We start from the raw sequence: 22,956 nt of genomic DNA on the forward strand, positions 1-22,956 counted from the left end.
GAAATAGCTGGCGGTGGTTGGTGGCATCCAGAACAGGGCTAGGGCGTGCATCCAAGTCCCCGAGTCTCAGCCGGCCAGGACACCATGCGAGACACTGTTTTCGGACCCGTGGGTCTTCACATTTTTGTCTCACTCCAGGCAGAGCCACACCCTGCGCTGCAGCCTTTTTACTGACGACAGGAGGAACCGCAACGACCCCATGTCTTACCATGGAGTACCAACCACCACCACGTCTGCACTGCAAATCCATCAAGAGGCCGTCACAGGCCTGGCCAGCACCACTTCACGTACACTCTCCAAGTTCTCCCCTTTCTTGTCCATGCCCCGTGCAGCCCCCGTACAAGACACTCGAGGTCGGTCCGTCGGCCAATGCACACTTGTAGCTGGGCCGTTTGGTCCCTCGTAGATCCTCCCGTCTGGATGGTTGGTCGACCGTCAACGCAAAGCAAGAAAGAAAATCAAAGAACAAGGAGGAAACGTGATGATCAGAGGCCGGGACAGGGACGTCGCTCCTCAGCCTTGCCTATTTTTCGAGAGACGCCGGCCTTCCTTTTCTCCAATCTCCAGAGGCCCGTGTCATATCGATCTTGTGAACGTTTGTATGACCTTTCTCACATCATCCTCTCGCCGACTCTCAAATTTCATCTCTCATCGCCCATCAACTCGTATCAGCTCTCGCCTGCAGCCAACTGCTTCAACGGCCGCAGTCGTTCGTTTCGCCCCGAGTGCAACGCCAGAAAGGGAACACCCCCACGAACAAAGAAAGGCCATAGACCTCATCGCAAACACACTCACATACACCCTTCGCAACATCACCATCGTCGCCTCCTCTCACACCCTCGTTTCTGCATCCTGTCGTGCCCCGCCCACCGTGCCCGTTATAGACAGAATCCGGCCACCAAACCTCCAACGCCATCTCAGGCTTGTGGCTCGCTCACATCGCGAGCACATAAACAGACAGCCCGCAGTCGTTTGCAACTCCACTCTTGTAAAAGGTGGTTACAAGAGTGGCTTCTCTACTCCTCGCATCCTCTCCTGTCCATCTCCGACGCCAGTCTCCCATCCAACCAGACTGGCTGTTGCTTGTGTCACGGACAAGACTTGTGCAGCACATCCAACCTCAGCACGACCACCCGGCCAACGCCTCGGAGGAGCAGGTGGCAGGGATCCGTCTTGTTGTTCTCTGCTGCCTTCGTCCTGCAGCTGTGCTGTCCGTATCTGCACGTCCCAGTCCACAGGCGGTACATCATAAAAGATCCGCCTTCCTGGGTTCTGCAACCGAGCGTCTTCCCTTTTCTCTCTGTCCTCTCTTTTCCGTCTTCCGCATCCTCTCGCCTTCTTGTCATAATATCTCTGATATGGCTCGGCACACTTGCCCGGAACCTTGACCAGTGATTGTTAAGACGGAACAAAACGAACCAAAACAAAACATCCCTCAGACACACGTCGAAACAAGATGTCCTTCCGCGAGAGACGGCGGTCCACGCCACTGCCCGCCGCCTCCGAACCCACCGTCGACTTCCAGTCTGCCACCGAGGCCATGCAGCGTGCCGCCGACGCCATGATTGCCGCCACCGAGTCGTTCCGCCAGCAATTTCACCAGCAGGACATAAACACCACCGGCCAGGGTTCTCAGAGTAGCGAGGGCTCTGGTTCTGGTTCTGGTTCAGGTTCAGGGTCAGGGTCTGGGTCTGGGTCTGGGTCTGGTTCCGGCTTCGCTTCCAGCCCCAACACAATCTCCGGTTCCGCCGCCAACCGCGCCGCCTCGGCTGCCTCCAACCGTACAACCGCCTCGGGCCGGCGGCGGGCCGTGTCCTATCAGCAACAGACCACCACCTACCAGCCGTACCGTCCGCCCTCGACCGACGTTGCTCTGCAAAGCACCGTCTACCCTCCAGCCCCGGCTGGAGCGGCGGTAGCGGCGGTGTCCAGGCCAGGCTCGGCCGCCGGTGCTTCGCAGATAAACCACGCCTATCCGCCGTCCGTCCACCGGAACAACAGCACCACACCCACCCATTCTCACTCCCACTCCCTGCCGCACCCCAATTCCCATCCCAACACCAAACTCAGCCCACGCAACCCCTACCACACCTACCGCGCCGCCCGCGGCAGCACCGGCTCTCCTGCTCCGCCCGTCTCGTTCCACAACAACAATGCAGCGTCGCATCTTCAGATGAGCGGGACGACCGCCAGCATGCCTTCCGTGCCCCTGTCCGAGTTTTATACAGTCAATCCCGACACGACGGCCACAATGCCGTCCGGGTCCGGGCCTGCACCCGCACTCGCACGAATCCCCGCGCCCGCTCAGCCCGTCATGCTCAACAATTCCACCATCCGGCTGGTCGAGCTGCCCGGTCCGCTGGCGATGCACCCGCTCTCAAATGATCCGCAGCAGCCGCCACGGGCTCTCCAGCAGCAGTCACAGCAACAGCCACACCAGCAAGAACAACAGCAGCAAACGGCTGAGGCGTCGACATCATCAGCCAACGACGTTATTGCTCAACCAGCTGCATCCGCCGCCTCGGCATCGGTCCCGCGCCCGTCCACCTCGCGTGCCTCCCACGCCAGCTTGTCCCTCCTGCCCAAGATTCCCAACTCCCCAGGCGCCGGGCCCTCGCGGTCGCTAACCCTGACGCCACCCGTCGCTCCGCCCGTCCCACCTCCTGCCGCAGTCGTCAGGCCGTCGTCCTCGAGCAATCCCGCCGGCGGCCACCGCCCCTCCATGTCCTCATACATCGACCTCCTCGAGGCTGCCTCCCGCCTCAAGCGCACCCACTCATACCAGGGTGGCGCGCACGCCGGCGAGCTGATCCCACGTGACGCCTCCTACACGCCGGTCACCCCGGGCGGCGTGACGGACGACGGCGAGGCCACGGCCGGCGAAACCACCGAGGTCGAGCGGGAGCGTGACCGCAAGCACGACAGGGCCCAGGATCGATATCGCGAACGCGAACGAGACGCTAAAGTCGCAGCCGCGACCGAAGCTGCAGCCGAACACGAGCCGGAGCCTGTCCTGCAGATCGGCCGCTACACATATGTCCGCTCCGATTCCGGCGACCACGACTACCGCGCGTCGCTGATCCGCGACGACGGCTCGCGCCGGTACACCACGCGGCCCGTGACGCGCAACAGCCTGGTCGGAGGCGGCAGTCTCGCCGGCAGCCTGCGGCGGCTGCCCTCTCTGCGCCGCCCCCAGCCCAAAAAGCCCTCGCCCAATGCCCCGTATGGCTTTTCCTTGACACACGAGGCGCTGTTTGTGCTTGTCGTGTGCTTGTCGCAGGTCCTGATGCTGGCCGGCATCGCCCAGGCCCTTGTTCCTGCGCAAGCCATGAGCCGCTCCTTCCCCGACGCCAGCCCGGGCAACATTGCCTGGTACACCGCTGCCTATGGCCTGACGTCTGGCACATTTGTGCTGCCGGCGGGCCGCGTGGGCGACCTGTTTGGCCACCGGCGCGTGTTTGTCCTTGGCTTTGTCTGGTTTGCCGCCTGGAGTCTGCTGGCGGGGTTCACGCCAGCCGTCCAGCACGCCGGCGCCGACGCGGCCACATCGCACAGAGGCACCACCCTCTTCATCATCTGCCGCGCCATGCAAGGCATCGGCCCGGCCATGCTGGTGCCCAACGGACAGGCCATGCTGGGCCGCGCCTACCCGCCCGGCCCCCGCAAGAACCTGGTCATGTGCCTCTTTGGCGCCTCGGCACCCGTGGGCTTCGTGGCCGGCGCCGTCATGTCGTCGCTGTTTGCTATTTACGCCTCGTGGCCGTGGGCGTTTTGGACGCTGGCCGCCGTGTGTGTGGCCCTGGCCGCCGTCAGCATGCTGGTGCTGCCGGCCGACGAGGTCAACGTCCAGGAGCTGAACCCAAAGCGGGCGACGATGGACACCATGCACACGATGGACACCTCCCGTCTCGACGACGACGACGACAACGACGACGCGGACGACGCCGTCTTCTCCAAGAAGAAGGTGGCCACGCAGGAAAGCCTCTGGGTGCGCATGGACGGCATGGGCATTTTGCTGGGCGTCGCCGGGCTGGTGCTCGTCAACTTTGCGTTCAACCAGGCGCCCATTGTCGGCTGGGCCACGCCCTACACGTACTTTTTGCTCATCTTGGGCCTCTTCTTTGTTGCCGCGTTCCTCTACGTCGAGGCCTTCCAGGCCGTCTGCCCGCTCGTGCCGCTCGCCGCCATGCGCTCCACCACCAACTTTGTCCTGGGCTGCACCGCCACCGGCTGGGGCTGCTTCTCCGTCTGGGTCTACTATGCCGTCCAGATGTTCGAGACCCTGCGCGGCTGGTCCCCGCTCATGACCAGCGCCGCCTTCGCGCCCGCGCCCGTCACCGGCCTGCTGGCCAGCCTGCTGACCGGCTTCCTGTTTAGCCGCGGCGTCAAGCCCCACTGGGTCATGCTCCTCAGCATGTTTGCCTTTTTCGTCGGCAGCCTGCTGTTTGCCACCTCCGCGCCCGACCAGCTCTACTGGTTCAACCCCTTCTTCAGCATCCTCATCATGCCCTTTGGCATGGACATGTCCAACCCAGCCGCCATCATCCTCGTCAGCAACAGCGTCCGCCGCGAGCACCAGGGCATCGCCGCCAGTCTTGTCGTGACATTTGTCAACTACGCCATCTCCTTGGCCCTCGGCATCGCCGGCTCCGTCGAGGCCGGCGTCTTTGACGCCGACAACCTGCTGGTCGGCTACCGTGCCGCGCAGTACTTTGGCCTCGGGCTGGGTGGGCTGGGCATTCTGTTCGGGACCGCGTTTTTGTGCCAGAGCTACCTGCGCGCACCACCGGCCGCTCCAGTGTCGGACGAGAAGGCGGGTCGTATTTGAAGGTCGCTGAGACTGAGGTGGCAGAGGTGTTGAGGTGAAATGTGAAAAGCAGTGAGACCTAAGACAGGAATTTGACGAAAGAAGTGAGAAAAGGGGCTTAGAGGGGGACGTGGGAAGGAGCACTCGCTCAGGAAGGAACGTTTGATGTTTGATTTCTCGTCGCATTTACTTGGAGTTTTGGATGACTGGGAAGGTACATTGAGCACGACATATTCGGCGGAAAGAGCGTTTGGTAGTTTTGTGTTTTAGGACGCAACATTTTGTGTACGGGAAGGAGCGATTGTCAGGTAGACAGCGATGACACTGCTACTGGAACAACATCTCTGATGGCAGCATGAGTTTGGATTCTTTTTAGATAGATAGAAAGTAAAAGTTGTAATTAAGGATAAAATATCGTCAGGTAAAATCTGCGGGCTCATAACGGAGTATTTCTTTAGGTAGCCAACTGTAACGCTAAAATACAGCGCTGGACAGCCTGTAAATCGCCACAGCAAAGGCAGGCGCAAAAGAGCCCGTCTTAATTGATGCCCCACTTTTTCACACCATAACGCGCAATGGACGCGTCGAAGAAGCAGGCGCATGTGCCACACCGCACGCCTCTTGCCCGCTTCGTCACTTGCAGCTTCCCAGCTGCATGCAAACGCACACTTCCAAAGCAACGCAGCTCGCCGTCCGACCACCATTTGCGCATATTTACGGAATACGACCCACGACAGCTACGACCACGAAACAATACACGGCCATTGTGGGCATCGTCGGCTAGTGTCTTTTCCCCGTCTTCTCGACACGATTCCTCCCCTCACCGCCTACAGACCGCCACCATGGGTATCAAACAGCTCTTCCAGATTGTCAAGGAGGAGGCACCCGATGCCGTCAAGGAGGGGGAGATCAAGAACCAGTTTGGCCGGAAAGTAGCAATTGTGAGTGCGCAGGCGAGATGATAAGACTCGAAAGGAGATGCTCTGGCAGCAGCTAACACGGTCACAGGATGCGTACGTTCCGACCTGACGAGACGACGACCTAACGAGGCGACTCTCTCCTCCATGTACACGCTACACACAATCGCTAATACACACCCTAGATCTATGAGCATCTACTCGTTCCTGATTGCCGTGCGTTCCGACGGCCAGATGCTGATGAGCGAGGCCGGCGAGACCACATCGCATCTCATGGGCATGTTCTACCGCACACTGCGCATGGTCGACAACGGCATCAAGCCACTCTACGTTTTTGACGGCGCGCCGCCCAAGCTCAAGTCCGGCGAGCTCGCGCGCCGTTACATGCGCAAACAAGAAGCCACCGAGGGCCTGGAGGAAGCCAAGGAGACGGGCACAGCCGAAGACATTGAGAAGTTCTCGCGCCGCACCGTCCGCGTCACCCGCGAGCACAACGAGGAGTGCCAGCGCCTGCTGAAGCTGATGGGCGTGCCGTTCCTCGTGGCGCCCACCGAGGCCGAGGCCCAATGCGCCGAGCTGGCCCGCGCTGGCAAGGTGTACGCCGCCGCCAGCGAGGACATGGACACGCTGTGCTTCAACACGCCCATTCTGCTGCGCCACCTGACGTTCAGCGAGCAGCGCAAAGAGCCGATCCAGGAGATTCACCTCGACAAGGTCATGCAGGGGCTCGGCATGGAGCGCCCGCAATTTGTCGACCTGTGCATTCTGCTGGGCTGCGACTACCTCGACCCCATCCCCAAGGTCGGCCCGCACACGGCCCTCAAGCTCATTCGCGAGCACGGCTCGCTCGAGAACGTCGTCGCGTTCATGAAGTCGGACAAGAAGCAAAAATTCGTCATCCCCGAGGACTGGCCCTACGAGGACGCGCGCGAGCTCTTCTTCAAGCCCGACGTGCGCGCCGCCGACGACCCGCTGTGCGACTTCAAGTGGGACCGCCCGGACATCCCCGGCCTCGTGCAGTTCCTGGTCAACGAAAAGGGCTTCTCGGAAGACCGTGTGCGGTCGGGCGCGGCGCGTCTCGAGAAGAACCTAAAGGGCACGCAGCAGCAGCGCCTCGAGGGGTTCTTCAAGGTGGTGCCCAAGACGGAGGCGGAGGTCAAGGCGCAGAAGCGCAAGCTGGACGAGAAAAACGAGGAGAAGAAGAAGCGGCTCAAGGAGGAAAAGAAGGACAAGGCCAAGGCCAAGGCAAAACCCCGGGGCGGTGCGTAAAGGGGCACGGAGAGCAAGATGAGCAAGATGATGATGACAAAACAACGGCACATGGAAGCTTGGCCGGGACGCTTGGCCTGGACGCCTCAGAACCCAAAGAACAGTCTGGGTATTGGTCCGTCAGAGTGGAGGGGCGTGGGGAAGGCCGAGATGAGGTCGCCCACGCAGCGACGGAAGACATACACCAAAGCGCGGCAGAGGAGGGACGGGTCCCCTGTGATAGTCAGGGGTCATCCATCATTGCATGGCCTATGCTGATTTTTCTTTTTCCGTTACGCCCGTCTCCTTTCTCTTCATTTTTGGGTATTTTGGTTCAAACGGGACTTTGCATATGGCGTTGTTCTAGGGCGGATCTCCATCATCGGGGGTATATTATGGATAGGGAAAATCACATGGAATATTTACTGTTGACGGATAGAGGCAGGCCTGGTACTATCGAATGTGGTACAGAACGTCTTTGGGGACTGGTAGTTTGGCGTGGTCTGGAGCACAGTTTGGCACAGCCTGACACCTGCCACCAAAATCACGGCAGAACACGCCAAAAGACCACGAGACTAATCTGTGGCGTGCCTCGGCAGGCCCACCCAATCACACGACGCCAATGCGATCTTCTCGAAACAAAATGACATCAGCGCCTTGTGGGAAGGAGCCACCGGCGCAAAGCATACGACCTTGAAATTCTGAGCATCACATGCGCTTGGCACTGCCCAGGCTGGCTGCGCCCGTGTTCACGTATTCAATGCGCCAGGGAAATGTCTTTGCATTGCGTCTGATTCGCCGTCTTTGGATTGCCGTTCTCAATGACAAGTTTTATTTTCTGCTGGCAATTGTACGCCATTCTCCATGATTCACTTTGTACCCCAGCATTTTGGCCTCCTTCCCTTTCCCCGTTGCGAAAGTCGTCTGCGCCTTCTCTGCTGTGAAAGTTTTCGTATTACCAGTTGCTCTTTCCGCTTGTAGCCCTCTGTAATTCGAACCGAAGACAATCACTGCGTGCACCCCACACATTCCAGTGCATCGCTCCTGCCGCCTCGGTGTGCGCAGATCTCGCTGCAAACAGCATAATGCCACAGCGCGTCCTCGACAGCGGCGTGGTTTCCCCTTTGGGCCTGGAGCACCTACACTAATCCCACAATCGCACGGTGCAGTTTTGGCGCTCTAGTGGACCGTGGAGCCGGTTTGTATGGAGCTTAGGCGCTGCTGTGCCCCGGACCCCACGGGCCACAGCCAATGATGGCGTGCGAATTACGCTTGCACCCCACACTCTCCAAACGTGTCGAGGAGTGTCCGCACTGCGCACTGTCTTCAACACTGTGTTTCCGTCAGCGCGGCAGGGCCAGACAGAACACAAGCTTGCAGCGGCTTTCTTCAATAGCTCATTCATTCGCATGTGATCGGCCTTGGTGCACTCTGGCAGCCCAAGAAAGTTGCCGACCACGCCGTCCGGATTACTTTGCCATCGTGCCCTTTTCCCTTTAAGCCAACGGATCCTTTTATTTCAAGTCTTTCTTCTTTCTTCTTTTCCTTCATCTCTTTCATTGTCTTTCCTCGACCTTTTCTTCCCGTCCATATACCCATTCGTTCTCCGTTTTCATCTTGACTCTTCCTCTTCTATATCGTCATCTTCTCGCCTACCTTCACAATGTCGAAGACGTTCACACAGGCCGAGGTTGCCTCGCACAACAAGCCCGACTCGCTGTACATCACGGTCGACGGCGATGTTTACGATCTGACCAAGTTCCAGGATGACCACCCGGGTATGTGCATGTGCCCTCTCGTTTATGAGCTCGACTTGCGTTGAGATTCGCACAACGTCCGCAGCGATCCTCCTTACTAACGTCCATTTTCTAGGTGGCAAGAAGATCCTCGCCCGCGTCGCCGGCAAGGATGCGTCCAAGCAGTTCTGGAAGTACCACAACGAGGGCATCCTGAAGAAGTACCAGCCCCAGCTGCTGGTTGGCTCGCTCGACACCAAGCCCAAGGCCGAAGCCCCGGCGCCCAAGCCCAAGCCTGCCGCGCCCGCCCCGAAGAAGGCCGAGGCCAGCAAGCCCGCCGCGTCCCACGAAGAAGTCGAGCCGCTTGAGCCGTTCGGCAGCATCATCCCCTTTGCCGACCCTGGCTGGTACCAGAGCGTGAGTCCACCCCATCCTTGTTTTCCCCGCTGTTTGACGGATGGCTTGCTAACGTTTGCAGTACCGCTCCCCCTACTTCAACGAGACCCACGCTGCCCTCCGCGCCGAGGTGCGCGAGTGGGTCGACTCCGCCATCGAGCCCAATGTCACCGAGTGGGATGAGGCCCGCCTGGTGCCCCCCGAGATCTACAAGGAGATGGGCCGCCGCGGCTACCTCGCCGGTCTGCTGGGTACCGCGTACCAGAACGACTACACCGAGAACCGCGTCCAGAGTATGCCCACCGACAAGTGGGATCTCTTCCACGAGATGCTGCTGACCGACGAGCTGTCGCGCGCGGGCTCGGGTGGTTTCGTCTGGAACGTGATTGGTGGTTTCGGCATCGGCTGCCCGCCGCTGGTCAAGTTCGGCAAGAAGAGCCTCAAGGACCGCATCCTGCCGGGCATTCTCAACGGCGACAAGCGCATCTGCCTGGCCATCACCGAGCCCGATGCGGGCTCCGACGTCGCCAACCTGACCTGCGAGGCCAAGCTGAGCGAGGACGGCAAGCACTACATTGTCAACGGCGAGAAGAAGTGGATCACCAACGGCATCTGGTCCGACTACTTCACGACGGCCGTGCGCACGGGCGGCGAGGGCATGAACGGCGTCTCGCTGCTGCTGATTGAGCGCTCGTTCGGCGGCGTCTCCACGCGCAAGATGGACTGCCAGGGTGTCTGGTCCAGCGGCACCACCTACATTACGTTCGAGGACGTCAAGGTCCCCGTCGAGAACCTGATTGGCAAGGAGAACCAGGGCTTCCGCGTCATCATGACCAACTTCAACCACGAGCGCATCGGCATCATCATCCAGTGCCTGCGCTTCTCGCGCGTCTGCTACGAGGAGTCGGTCCGCTACGCGCACAAGCGCCGCACCTTCGGCAAGCGCCTCATCGACCACCCCGTCATTCGCATGAAGCTGGCCCACATGGCCCGCCAGATCGAGGCCAGCTACAACTGGCTCGAGAACATGATCTACCAGTGCCAGACCATGAACGAGACCGAGGCCATGCTGCGCCTTGGCGGTGCCATTGCCTCCCTCAAGGCCCAGTCCACCATCACCTTTGAGTTCTGCGCCCGCGAGGCCAGCCAGATCTTCGGTGGCCTGTCCTACTCCCGCGGCGGCCAGGGCGGCAAGGTCGAGCGCCTGTACCGCGACGTGCGCGCCTACGCCATCCCCGGTGGCTCCGAGGAGATTATGCTGGACCTGAGCATGCGCCAGAGCTTGCGCGTGGCCAAGGCCACCGGCATGAAGCTGTAAAAGGCTGTTAGTGTTTTTGGTTTATTTCTTTTGTTTCTCTTGGAAAAGCCGTTGCTTCCATGCTGTATGATTTCTATAAGGCACCTTCTGTAAAGGCCGGCCTTTGATGTTTCTTCTAATCGTTTTTGTAATCGTTTTTGCATATCTTCGATTCTCATCTGTTCTTTTGTACCTAGAAATTTGGGCACACTTTAGAAGCATCAATCAAAGTCTGAAAAAGAAAAAGAAAAGTGTGGCATTGTCATTTTCTTTTGCGAAAGTGAAATACCGTCATGTGACAGAATGTGGACTGTCCGCCATGGGAAGGTGCGGACGCATGTGTTGCGCCTTCCCGTTTCTATTCACTATTGTCATGTAAACAATGGCACCATCATCGCCAGTTAGTTTAATTTACTTACCGTCCTTTTCTTCTCCATCTATGCACTATGCCAATCCACATCGCACTCTTAGACTAGATCTAATAATTAGAGAGCACTCTCCCGACCTAGGCCTGCATTGCAGAGTGCCATTATCATTTAGGTTTTATTTACATTATCCTCCGTCCGCTTCTTTCCTCCGCCTTTGCATCGCGTTCTTTTCTCCCTACGACGGTCAACTCCAATTACCTTCCCACCCCCTTTTGACGCAAAATGACCTCTCATGAACCATCACAACCATTGGTGCCTACCGCCGCATTTGCCTCCGCCCTCTCCCGAGTGGTAACTCCCGCAGACCGGGCCAAAAACGTCACAGAGTGGATGCATCGGCTCTCAAGAGCGTCTACCGAAAACTCCTCAACAGACATGCCAGTCCTGGCTAGAACGCCGAATCGAAGAGGAAACCGCCGCCAACACCGGTCTCTAGACGGTGCCTAGACGGCGCCGATAGACTGCGGGTACGATGCGGCCGTCCCTGCACCTGCACCGGATCCTACTCCTACATCTATCGCTCGATGCCCCCTCTCCTCAGAACAACGCGAAGCTCTTTCCGCTTTACAGGATCTACAGAACGCCGGTTCTGACGAATTGTCTGCCGACGAAGACGACACCGTTGATAACACAGCTCCTCAAAACCATCGCACTAGCTCGGCGCAGAATGAAGATGGAAACAACGCCAGCAGCACCAACATGGATCCCCAGGTGACCCAGCTGCACATCGCCATCCACGAGCGGCTGCAGCGCCAACGTGCTGCACAGCGTGGCCGCCGCACCATTGCTGGCGTCTCCGTTCCGTGGCCAAAGCGCTGGGCCGGCAGTCTCCAGTGGCGCCAAAACCAGGCCGCGCGCCAACAGCTATGGGAGAGTTCATTTGACGGTACCACCGGAACACTTGGCGCCACCGGCGGCTTAGCCAGTGGCCTGACCACAAGCATCACACAGCAGCTGTGCCCAGACCTCTCCGCAACCCACCAAATCTCCCTCACGGCCAACATTGGCGGCAACGTCGGCGGAACGACGGCACCGGCCGCTGTAGTGCCCGCTGTACCGCCGGCTGCGTCCACAGCAGCCAACAAAAACGCAAAGGCGAACAAACTTCTGGGAGACGCCACCGACATCCCGCAGCGGTGGAAGTGGTTCCTCAGCCCGCGCGAGACGATATTGGAATGGGCCATGGCCAAAGCCCGCAGCGAGAAGCGGATGGAGCGGAAGCGGACGAAGAAAGACAAGGCAGCTCAGCGCAAGGCCCTCAAAGCGCTCAAGGAACAGGAGGCCAAGGTTGCTCAGAAATCGGTGTCTGTGGACGTGTACGGCCCCGGGGTAGCCACGGGCGAAGAAGTGCCACTTGATGGCGATGATGCGGTCCGCACTGCCGAACAGCAGCTCGAGGCGCAGGCTCGCGCGAGAGCAGCGGCGACACTGGGGCCGAGACCGCCTGGCACAGAAGCAGAGCTGGCCGTCGAGGCAGAAGCATTTGCCGCGGCGGCAGTGGCTCCTCGCGTAGTCACCCAGTACGGCCGTGTTTGGGTGCGGCCAAAGAACATGTACGGTGAAGAAGGATCGGTGGCCGCGACGGGCGACGGTGCGGCCTCCAATGTTGACAATGACAACATTGACGATGCCAGCAGCTACTACGAAAACGGCCTAGGCGTGGCTGCCTCGCCGCCTCCCTGCTGTGCTTGCGGGGTGTCGGCACCGCCCAACTCGGTGGTTGATTCTGGATACGGCCACATGGAGGCACCTGTGATTTTCGACGAGGAGGACGAGGAGGACTGGCCGTCGTCTCTCATCCAACTCGTCTCCCTCTCCCTGACCTCAGGGACTGGGTTGCCGCCCCATGCTACGGAGTCAGGTTCTCAGGCCGCAACCGCCACCGTTCGATGCTCGTGCCGATCCGGCCCACCTACTACGGGTGCCATTTCTGAGGTTGACGGCGCCACAGAGGTTCCTGCTTTATACCGACGTCGTTCATGGGCACGTTATGAGAGCAGCTTTGATGACGGTCGGAGCTTTGTCACCTGTCTCAGCCGGCTGTAGGCGTGGTTAACCATGGGTCTACCTAGAACAACCTTGGACGACGATGAGAAGGGAATTGGAATGAAATAGATAATATAATGTTAATGGTTATTGGTATAGAGGCTCGCGCCGACTTTGACTTCAACGTAACGTAGACGAAAAAGATGCTGACGTACGTAGTAGACTGGTCTATTGGATAGCTGTTCTAACAAATTCATATAACAAAGTGGAATGAACGCCTCATGTCTTGTCCAGCTCGCTATTGTAACTGGTTGTAATACTGTACGAAAAAGAACATTGGTGAGAGGCTAAGGGGACGTTAAAAGGAGCAAAGAAACAAGTGACATTAAAACAACGTATAGGAATAAAACAAGGTGCAAATCCATGGCCCGCCGTGACATGAAGAAAGAAAAGAAAAGGAAAAAAAAAAGAAAAGGAAAAAAGATGAAAAGCGCCATCCCCCAAAGCCTAAGCATCATGAAAAGAAACAGAAAAAGCCCCGTCTATACCGTGTATTCCCAGTGTTGGTCGTTTAATCTTGCCGGCTGTTCTCGCCCGTCTTCACAACCGGCACCATCTCGTACTCGCCGGCACCGTCACGGCCTCTTCCCCGGCCGCGACCGCGTGAGAACCCTTGCTCCTCGTCGCCCTCGGCCGCAGAAGCGCCGAGCCCGCCCCCATTCGAACCACCGTTGGTCGTTGTGCTGCCGCCACCGCCGCCGCCGCCGCCGTTGCCGGCCGCTCCGCCAAAGGAAATCGGCTGCAGCTCCCGGTGCCGGCACCCCCACGTCCCCAGCGCCAGCGCCGTCCCCGTCGACACCGCCATCGTCGCCCACCAGGCCAGGTTCGCCGGGAACGAGTGCGTCAGCGTCACCACACAGAGGTGGACGGCGTGCAGCGTCGCGGCAAAATCCAGCACGAGCTTGGAGCGGCCGACAAGGTAGACAATCGAGGCGGCGCCGACGAGGCCGGCGGCCAGCCACCAAACAAAGGCCGTGAGCCAGCCGTCGGTGGTGTCGCCGCGGATGGCGCTCCAGCCAAAGACGAGGTTGAAGGAAAAGTCGCGGCCGGCGACGCGCTCGGTAAAGAACATGAGGGCCGTCAGGCTGGCGTACAGTGTGGTCTGGATGATGGCGATTTGTGCGAGGATTTTGAGCGGCGGCAGCTCGCCGAGAGCGCCGGAGCGGCGCGGACGGCGACGACGCACCATCGAATCTCTGTGAGGGCGTCGTGCGCTGGGTGTCTGGGCCAAACGTGCTAGACAGTGCCGGCCACCAAGACGGTGTAAAGCGCCGCGCCCGGAGGGTGTGTTGTGCTCCACGGGACGCGCAGCGTCGGTGTAGAAGAAGTGCGAAGCTTTGACGGATCGCGGGTTGTTTCCAGTGGGAAGGTGTCGTCAGATGTGGGAGGGGGTGCTGCTGCCGTCGATGGAGAGTCCAGAGAGACACGACAAGTCTACCGCAGTTCGCGTCCAGCTTCTGGAGTCGGCTATTTGTCGTTGTGCCGGGTTTTGATGTTCGCGCCGGTTGTCGCGATCCACGCCAAAGTCGTCAAAAGGCAGAAAAGGGGGCCGTCAAGGGCGTCGCAAAAGAAACGGGTAGTCTGGAAAGTAAGGGACAGAAAGTGTCATCCACTAGAACGCCGCTGTATCGTAGATTGCTAGTCGTCGAGAAATGCGAGAGAAATTATGAGGTTGGAGAAAGCAGAGAAACCCGATGCGTCGTCTGGCTGTTGTCTTTGGTCGAATGGCTGGGAACGGCAGGAACAGCAGACATCGAAAATGATGTTGCCTTGTTTGGGGCAATTTTGGGTTGGTGGCAGCCCTCTGAAAGACTGATAAAATAAGGCGTCTGGCACCCCTGGCACCGCTGTTACCAAGCTCGCCAGGTGGCCGGATCGCCCCATCGCCCCTGTAAACGTGCTGTAGTCAACCAGCGGTTGGCAGCAGAAGCTATCCTTCACCGCCTTTTTCTGCCATGACATCTGAACGATTAAATCGCTAAATTTTCATAGCCATGAAGCTTTGATTTATGTGGCAGGTGACAGCAGCTCGTAAGCCGCCGCCATCCTAGTCATGCCGCGAGTGGTGGATTATACACGATAGTAAAGGCACTCACATACTCTCTTTGTGGCGTCTCATAATATCCTTCAGTCTGTAAAAATATGTAGAGTCCAGCGCTCTTTCCCCTCGCTGACGCATGTCAGAATAGGCAGGAGGGGCGCCCTAACAAGACGTCTTAGCGGCCGTTCGATGCGCCTTCTGAGCCTTTACAAGGCCGTCCCAATTACATCAGCTCACTGGCTCCATTCTAATAGCTCATTCGGCTTCAACGTCCGTCCAACTTTGCACGCTTTGCCACTTTACTTCAACCCCGGGAACCGAATAGCAAGACGACAATCAGGCATTCCTATGACGCTTTAACAGACACTGATATTCGCCTTTTAATTGACCCTCATATCAGCCTGGGACACTCTCAGGAGCACTCCCCTGAACGTCCTGCCACTCACTTCTCACCCTTCCTCTCGCCTCTCTCATCTCTCACCTCATCTGCCATCACACCAACCCCAGCCCTCTTGCACGATGGGCATCTCCTCGCTCTGGGGCGGCTCCTCAGCACCGGCCACCGAAGAAGAGCGCCGCGCCCAGGCCATCCGCTCCGGTGCCGCCGTCCCCTCCCGTGCCGAGCGCAAAAAGTGCTGGGACTCGCGTGACCTCTACTTTGGCTGCCTCGACCGCATAAACGTCTATGACGCTCTCGAGCCCGCCGGCGCCGCGGCTGCACAAAAGTCGTGCGCCAAGGAGAGTCAGCAGATGGACCGCGACTGTGCCGCGGAGTGGGTAAGCAAAACAACCCTCGGAACCATTTGGCACCATTTGGCACCATTTGGCACCATTCACCCCTTGTTTTTGGTCGTCTTTGTCGTGTCCCTGGTCGCATATCGTCTCGCTTCCGTCGATGCTAACCTGGCAGGTCGTGCATTTCAAAAAGTTCCGCCTGGCCAACCACCAAAAGGAGCAGCGGCTGGCGGCCCTCAAGGCCCAGGGCGCCTTTGAGGTGCAGATCAACAACGGCCCTGGCGACTCGGTGCCAGCCAACAAGAAGTAAGAGCGTGGGCTGGTCTAACAGCCGGCTTCAGTAGAAGGGCGCAGCTTTGTATATTATTTGTCCTAGGGTATTCAGTTAAAAGGCGGAAATGGAGGGAAACGGCACGGAACGTGCATGAGACGGAGGTGGAAAACATGGTATGATACGCAAAAGGATGTACATAGTATACACGCCACGTGAACAAAACAATTCAACTCTAGTGAAAAAAGTATGATATTCTTGGTGATGATATTTATATTGCGAGCTCTAATAATGTATGTGTGGTCTGCAGATCCCGGTACCTCGGTGGAAAAAACACACGGCCTCTTCTTTCAGCCTTGTTGTTATCCCGCCTGTATGAGGGAACCCAAGGTCGATGTTCTCTTCAACATAGTCTAATCAAAGAAATTGGTACATGGCCAGCTCACGACAAGCACATACAAAGTACAAATCATTGGAGTATAGAGGAAGAAACAAAAACACGCCCGCACGACGTGTACAGGTTTTAGGAGAAGACAAGTATAAAGACGAAAGAAACGGTCTTCGTATGTAAGAAAGAGGTTAAGCTAGACGGAGCCAAAAACGGAGGACGTGAAAAGGGCCGCTCTCGCAATTAGGAAAGAAACAGAAGAAATAGAACCCGCAAAAAAGAGAACAATGATAGAAAAGGAGGCTCGTGTGTTTATGCAGCTGGGTCTTTTATAAGAGACAAGAGGATGGAAAGACTAGACATAAGAAATTGACACTAGGAAAAGATGAAACTAGGGCAAGAGAGGCAATGAGGGAGAAAAAGAAAGAAAAGAGAAAGGGGAAACGAGAAAGAGAAAAGAGAAAAATGTAAAGTGGTATCATGATGGAGGGAGATGTATTCGGCTTTCGGTAGGCTTTCGGTATGACAAAGAGGGAGTGTAAGAGAAGCACAAAAAAACAAGGAAATCGAAATCACCCAAACAGAAATAGGAAGAATAGAAAACAGCAGCACAAAAAGAGAAAAGGGTGGTCCGACCCCAGTCTCCTTTCATCACCACTATCCAACCGCGTATTCCAAAAAAAGAAAAAAAAACTTCACCTCTCCAGGGACAACCTTCCTTTCATCCCTTTCCTTGCCGTCCGCAGTTCCTCAAAAACAGTTCGTTCGCATGTCCCCCCCCCCTCCTCATGCTGCACCGTCCAGTTTCGGCAGCGGCGGCAGCTCCTTGTCGAGACTGTCCCGGCTCAGCTGCATCTTCAGTTTGTGGCCCGAACCCACCGTGCCAACTGTCCCCGACCGTGACCGTGTGCCCGACACGCCGTAGCCACTATCCGCGCTCTCGGGTTTCAGGTAGCCGGTTGCCGGCGGTGTGGGTGGGCTAGGATCTCCATGGCTGCCAGCCGCACTTGCACTCCCGCCACTGAGCCTCACCGGCAGGTCTTTGGCAGGCGTGGCCGGCCGATCGTCGCTCGCGGCCGTGTGGCTGCTAAACCGGCTGCTGTGGCTGCGGCCGCCCGTCGACGAGTTCTCGTTGGCTTCGTCGACGATGGGCAGGACAGGCTGCTGCATGGACTCGCGGCGGTCGCTGTGCGGGGGTGGTGGTGGCGGAGAGTTCGGCATGGACGGGACCGAGGCGGACATGGGTGGCAACAAGGGGAGAGACGGGAGAGACGGCAGCGCCGGTGCCGACTGACTGGAGCTGGGGGGGCCGGCCACGAGACCAGGCAAAAGCGTGCCGTTGCCAACGGGGACCGTAGTTTGTGTTGTTTCGGTCTCGTTGGCTGCTGAGGCCTTTTGAGCCTCAAACTCAGCTGCGCGGTGGGCCGTCGTCACGTTGCTGCTATCGACGCCACTGTTGTTACCGTTGCTGTTACCATGGTTGCTACCACTGCCCGAGGCGCCTCCGCGGTGCCGTAGGTTGCCTGACCAACCGCCGTGCCGGTGGTGGCCGGCCGCGTCTGTACCCTTATCGCGGCCGCTCGCCGTGGCCACGCCGTCAAATCCGAATCCGGGACCGTCGCCCGCATGACCGCTTGTGTCTGCATTTGGTGCAGCAGAAGCCGAGGCCGCTGCTGCGTCGGCTCCCGCCGCTTTGCCACGGTCTTGCGCCTCGCGGGCCGCATCTTCTGGCGACATGGTGATGCCCGACATGAACTTGAGGAACCGGTCACCGTATTCTTGGGGTGGTAAAGCCGATATCTGCGTTGCATCATTGGATAGGCCTTTCCAGAAGTGCTCGATCTTCTTGATAATGCCGTACTGAGGGGAGATAGATGTGTTAGTGAGTGTTCGAGAAAAGACGAAAAGGGGGGAGGGAGAAAAAGGGAGGAGCCTACGTGAGTAAGACAGTCAATGACTCCGAGGTAGTAGACCTCTTCCGCAGCTGTATTGTCCAGGTGTGTGGCCTGGAAGCCGCCGTCGTCCTTGTAAAAGATGGACTGCTTGTTGTCGTCGAGCTCGTCTGGCATTTTGTTGCTGCTCTCGCCAATCGGAATCGGCCGCTCGGATTTGAGCATCTGGCGAAGCTCGCGCGTCTTGCGCTGGTGCTCGAGCTTGCTAGGGGTGCGCATCAGCACGGACTGCGTACCGAGTCCGTCGGCGTTTTGCTTTTCGCCGCGCGGTTCGAACACTTGCAGGATCTTGCCGCGAAGGTTTTCGTCGTTGCCGCGCCGGAGATCGTGTGTGCCGACAAGCAGCGAGTAGTCCATGATCTGGAGACGCTGGAGCAGCTTGACATCCTTATGGAGCTGCTCCAAAAACAAGCGCTTCTTGATGATGCCCAGCTCGAGGTGCTGGTGCCGCCGCAGCCAATTCAGGTCTTTGAGCGTGGCGCGCGGGTTGTCCGACAGCAGCTCTTCGGGGTAGTCGCGGCCGATTGTCGAGCCCTTGAGGTCAAACGTCTGGTGGATGTCGCGATGCGGCGGGAACAGGTTGTTCATGACGACAAAGTGGATCTTGCGTCCATATGGCATTTTGACGCGGTGCAACCCGAAAAACTGCGACAGGAGCGTGTTGGGGTTCTCGGTAACGTGCTTGTAGTAGTCCTTGAGGATCTTGCGCAAGAACTTGTGCTCCGAGTGGTGGATGGTCTTGATAATGTAGCGGTAGTCCCGCGAAAAATAAAAAAAGCTGCCGCTCTTGCCGGGCGAGCCGAGTTCCGACAGAATGTACTTGCCCGCAAGAGACATGAGGTAATCGGCAGGGTCGAGGTGGAAGAGCTGGCGGAGGTGGCGGAACACCCACGGTGCGTAGTCCTTGAACTTGAAGTCGTACTTGGCCGAGGGGACCAGCTCATTGCCGGCGATATCAAAGGTGGACTTTTGCTTCGCTTGGAAGTCTTCGTCCGTCAGAGGCCGGTCGAGCTTGGCGTTGGTGCGTGAAACGGACACGCGGATGCCCGTCAGCATGTTGTAGGCGGCCACCCAGTTCTGGTGCGTCTCGTCCACCTTGGTGCCGACCAGGACCTGGTCGTCGTCCTGCTCCATGCGCCGCTTCTTGCTGGCGCGTTTCTGGCGGTAGGCCTCGGCCCACCTAAGGGCGTCCTCGTCGGGCACCACCTCGTCGCGCGGCAGGTCCGAGTGCAGAGACCGGGTGTTCCTACGGACGAGGCTCAACGACGCCCTCCGGCCGCCAATGCTGCTGATGCTGCCGTTGCCTACGCCGCCCGCCGCTGTGGGCGAAAAGCGGCCTGAGGCATAGACACCAGACGAGTCGATGCCCTCGCGCGAGTTCCTGGCTGGCGTGGCTTTGGGAACTTCGAGCGTGTGCCGGTGCTTCAGGCCAGCGGTCGGAGAGAGGTGCGTGCCAGCAACAGAGCTCGACGAGCCAGCCGCTGGGTTATAGGCAGGTGGCGAAGAGAACCTGTGCGGCAGGATAGACGGCTGTCCTGCCTGCAGAAGCTGTGGGTTTGGGCTCTGGGCAGAAATCTGGCTGGCCGAGGTCGATTCGGGCGTTGCTGCGGTCGTGGCTGTCGTGGGCGGTACTGATGCTGAAGCAGATGCAGGTCCTGCCGCAGCGGCCGTCGACAGACCACCATTAGACGAGGACGAGGCATGCACGTCACTGCTCCGGCTGCCTGCCTGGCGGCCACTGTAGACGTCGGCAATGGACGGCTGGACGGAGCTAGCACCAGTCGACGCAACAGAGTGCCGGGGCAACGTGTCGTCTGGGCTGGTGTCTGTCAATTCGCTCTCCTCGGTGCTTGTTCCGTTTATCCAAGCACTCTGCGGTTGGTTCTGGCTCTGGTGCTGAGCAGGCAGCGACTGGCTCTGGAGGTGGGGATTGCCGATGCGTGTGCGGTCGGCCATCGGGTTGGGGACGGAGATAGGGCCCCCGTTAGAAAGCGGCTTTGTTTTCCGCGGGAGCGTCTCTGGCTTTGGGGGGGGTGGCGGTGCTTGTGAGGGGGCTTCAGGCCGGTTCATATTCTGTGTCGGGATAGCAGAGGGCAGGGGAGACGGTGAAGAGGGGGCGGTTTGCTGCGAGGAGAGTGGTGGTGTTGTCTGTTGGGGAGGAGGCGGCGGCGCTCGTTCGGGTATTGCGGGTGCGTTCGAGCTTGTGAGAGAGGCCGTGCGGCCGTCGACATTGTCCATTTCGCCATCGTCGTTGCCACCGCTCAGTTTGTCGTCCTTCTCATAGTAGCCATCGAGACGCAGGTCTTCGTCAGGCGGTGCTGTGGTCGTCTGGGAGCTGGCGGCACCGACGCTGCTGCTCCCGCCGCCGCGACGCGTACTACCGCCATGGCCGTTCATGTCGGCCGACGAGGCGGCTGAGTCGGTATCGTCGTCGTCGTCGTAGTCGTCGGTGTCAGAGAACGTGGAAGAGCGTTTACGACGGGAGAACAAAGGGCGGGCATCGGTTAGCTGCGGCCGGGAAGCCAGCCGAGACGGCGGAGAGGGAGGCGGCGAGGTCGGTGGCGGAGGCGAGTAGCGGACAGGGCGCCGGCCATTGACAGCTGGAGCGTTGCCGTCAACAGACGCAAGCGCGTGGTTGGTGATGCGCGAGTCGACGGCCTTGCCAAAGACCGTGGCCGGGCCGTCTCGTGCCGCGTTGGACGCGGTCGTCGGCGTCGCCGAGGCGAGCGATTGGGTCAGGACTGGGCGGTTCTCTTCGTCGCGGGCAAAGGAGGGCATCGCAGCAAACGGGAAGGCCGGATGACGGGACGCTATCCTCTGTCGATTCAAAGGCCCTGTCTATGTCGAAAATATGATGTGGTCGGCGGCTATCTGTAAATCGTAGAGACTACTCGGTATGGCGCTGACGGCCGAGGAGGGTCTGGGGATCAAGGTCGAGCCCCCTAGAAAAACACTCGCAACGAGGGTGGTCGAGACAAACAAGGAAGAAGCTAAGGACGGCAGCGGTTCGTCGTCATGGTGTCGCGGCGAGAGGCTCAAAGCTCAAGGCAGTTCTCTGGGCACGTTGTCGATTGATCGTCAAGGCGGACACGCACTGCGTGCCGAGGAAAGCCACCCAGACGAGACTGGTCGAAGTCGATGGCAAGCGGGCACGTCGTCAGCTTGATGCGAAGCGTGGCTTCTGTCGATGGCCGGCAATGCAACGACGGATGGATACTCTGGCGATGTGTAAACGACGATGGTAAAGCGTGGATGCCGAGATTTACAGGCGGCGATGGACAATGGTCGGCGGCGATGGAGATGCAGGTGAAGATACAAAAGACGCTGAGGAGCGAGAGGAAAGGAGAGAGCGAGTTCGCGTGTCGTCGGCGTCGTCGGCGTCGTTGACGTCGTCGTACACAGAGTGTGCGGGTTGGCAATATTCAGGTTCGCAACGATCACAGGTTTGCGTTTTAGGGGGGGAGGTGAGGCAACAGACGGCAGCAAAGCGGGAAATGAGAGAGAATGGAAGGGCAGGGAAGCCAAGGGCGAGTCGGAAAAGTTGGCAAGCGCAATGCTGGCCCGCCAGCCAAAAAGGACCCAGGGCAGAGCCACACTAAGTTACTGTGCAGCTGTGGTAGGCGGCGGCTGGGCTGGGCTGGGCTGGGCTGGGCTTGGCTTGGCTGCGGCCACCACTGTGGGTTCCTTCCCTGGCTCGCCTGGCTCGCCTGGCTTGGAAAGGCAGGCGCAGACGGCCAATCACAGTGCGCAGTGGTGCGGAGGACAGTGTGAGACACTTCAGGGCGCTGGTGCTTCCCGCAAACTTGCTGATGCCATCGCACCGTACGATGCAATTACGCCCTGCGATACTTTGCGGTCTGGGGACAGGAGGAAATGAAGCTCCAGAAACGAGGACGATGTATGACAGCACATCGCCAAGGTCTGTTCCATACTACATCGTAAGCTGCAGGTTCCAGAGCTTGCTGTGCACTGTGTTCCTTCCCTGCTCGGCGTGTCCCTATCGCAGTTTCTTGCCGTGCAAGACAACCAACAGTGCTCCTTCCCGTCGCGTTGATCGCTGCTGCCGTTTTCAACAGCATCCCATACCAAGCCCATCACTCCTTCCTCCTTGCTTTTCTCTCGTGTTTATCGTTTTTCTCGAGTCGCTCCTTCTGTTTTCTGTCCCTTTCTTTTTATACCTCCTCTTCCCTCAATCCCTTGCATCGCATTTGAATGTTTCCTTTCTTCTGTTTTTTCATCTCTCACCATTCATTGCCACCATCACCTCGCCCACTCCACCAGCCCCATGGATCCCAGCTCAATCGGGCTAGGGGCGCCCTGGAGCTATCGCTTTGGTCCGCCGATTCCACAACCATCAGTCACTGTCTGTTTGGTCCCCTGTCGTCTGTCGTCACTCTCCACTTACTCTTCAGCCAGTGGTTCCAGTGGCTATCCCAGGAGCCAGCTCGGTCGGCAGAGCGACACACGGCTTTCACCGTCACGACTGTCTGTCAGGTACACATGAGATACAACAGGGGGTCGGTCGTGGTCCAACAAGTCCCCGACGCCCCGTCCTTTGCAAAGTTGCCGGATGTGTGACCCTAGCCGCGACGCGTTTGTTCGCTTGGCCATGTTTCTCGCGTGTTCCTGAGGCGTGTTGGCACTATCCGAGTCAATACGAGCTGGCACAGAAACGAGCATGCAAGTCTGTCTGA

At 58.6% G+C, this 22,956-nt stretch overlaps 8 protein-coding genes across 8 annotated transcripts; 6 read left to right on the forward strand and 2 right to left on the reverse strand.

Annotated features, from left to right (window-relative positions):
- Nucleotides 1-1,456: 1,456 nt before the first annotated feature.
- On the forward strand, nt 1,457-4,828 carry SPBR_05550 (major facilitator superfamily transporter; the record flags this gene model as incomplete). The annotated part of the gene is made up of 1 exon (XM_040763813.1): nt 1,457-4,828. One exon carries the CDS (start codon nt 1,457-1,459, stop codon nt 4,826-4,828), a length of 3,372 nt encoding a protein of 1,123 aa, XP_040621933.1.
- An 821-nt stretch (nt 4,829-5,649) lies between these two features.
- On the forward strand, nt 5,650-6,993 carry SPBR_05942 (flap endonuclease-1; the record flags this gene model as incomplete). Its single annotated transcript, XM_040764205.1, has 3 exons — nt 5,650-5,748; nt 5,801-5,820; nt 5,910-6,993. The coding sequence occupies 3 exons, from the start codon at nt 5,650-5,652 to the stop codon at nt 6,991-6,993; spliced, it is 1,203 nt and encodes a 400-aa protein (XP_040621934.1).
- Nucleotides 6,994-8,635: 1,642 nt separating this feature from the next.
- On the forward strand, nt 8,636-10,422 carry SPBR_05780 (uncharacterized protein; the record flags this gene model as incomplete). Its single annotated transcript, XM_040764043.1, has 3 exons — nt 8,636-8,750; nt 8,845-9,125; nt 9,187-10,422. 3 exons carry the CDS (start codon nt 8,636-8,638, stop codon nt 10,420-10,422), a joined length of 1,632 nt encoding a protein of 543 aa, XP_040621935.1.
- Nucleotides 10,423-11,528: 1,106 nt separating this feature from the next.
- On the forward strand, nt 11,529-12,875 carry SPBR_05939 (uncharacterized protein; the record flags this gene model as incomplete). The annotated part of the gene is made up of 1 exon (XM_040764202.1): nt 11,529-12,875. One exon carries the CDS (start codon nt 11,529-11,531, stop codon nt 12,873-12,875), a length of 1,347 nt encoding a protein of 448 aa, XP_040621936.1.
- Nucleotides 12,876-13,386: 511 nt separating this feature from the next.
- SPBR_06190 (uncharacterized protein) lies at nt 13,387-14,064 on the reverse strand (the record flags this gene model as incomplete). The annotated part of the gene is made up of 1 exon (XM_040764452.1): nt 13,387-14,064. The coding sequence occupies one exon, from the start codon at nt 14,062-14,064 to the stop codon at nt 13,387-13,389; it is 678 nt and encodes a 225-aa protein (XP_040621937.1).
- A 1,371-nt stretch (nt 14,065-15,435) lies between these two features.
- Nucleotides 15,436-15,961, forward strand: SPBR_06231 (uncharacterized protein; the record flags this gene model as incomplete). The annotated part of the gene is made up of 2 exons (XM_040764493.1): nt 15,436-15,693; nt 15,827-15,961. The coding sequence occupies 2 exons, from the start codon at nt 15,436-15,438 to the stop codon at nt 15,959-15,961; spliced, it is 393 nt and encodes a 130-aa protein (XP_040621938.1).
- Nucleotides 15,962-17,096: 1,135 nt separating this feature from the next.
- Nucleotides 17,097-21,040, reverse strand: SPBR_05512 (1-phosphatidylinositol-4-phosphate 5-kinase; the record flags this gene model as incomplete). The annotated part of the gene is made up of 2 exons (XM_040763776.1): nt 17,097-18,170; nt 18,248-21,040. 2 exons carry the CDS (start codon nt 21,038-21,040, stop codon nt 17,097-17,099), a joined length of 3,867 nt encoding a protein of 1,288 aa, XP_040621939.1.
- Nucleotides 21,041-21,158: 118 nt separating this feature from the next.
- Nucleotides 21,159-21,428, forward strand: SPBR_06298 (uncharacterized protein; the record flags this gene model as incomplete). Its single annotated transcript, XM_040764558.1, has 1 exon — nt 21,159-21,428. One exon carries the CDS (start codon nt 21,159-21,161, stop codon nt 21,426-21,428), a length of 270 nt encoding a protein of 89 aa, XP_040621940.1.
- Between the last annotated feature and the right edge of the window lie 1,528 nt (nt 21,429-22,956).

The sequence above is a fragment of the Sporothrix brasiliensis genome, assembly GCF_000820605.1.
Source record: "Sporothrix brasiliensis 5110 chromosome Unknown Cont15, whole genome shotgun sequence".
NCBI lineage: Eukaryota > Fungi > Ascomycota > Sordariomycetes > Ophiostomatales > Ophiostomataceae > Sporothrix > Sporothrix brasiliensis.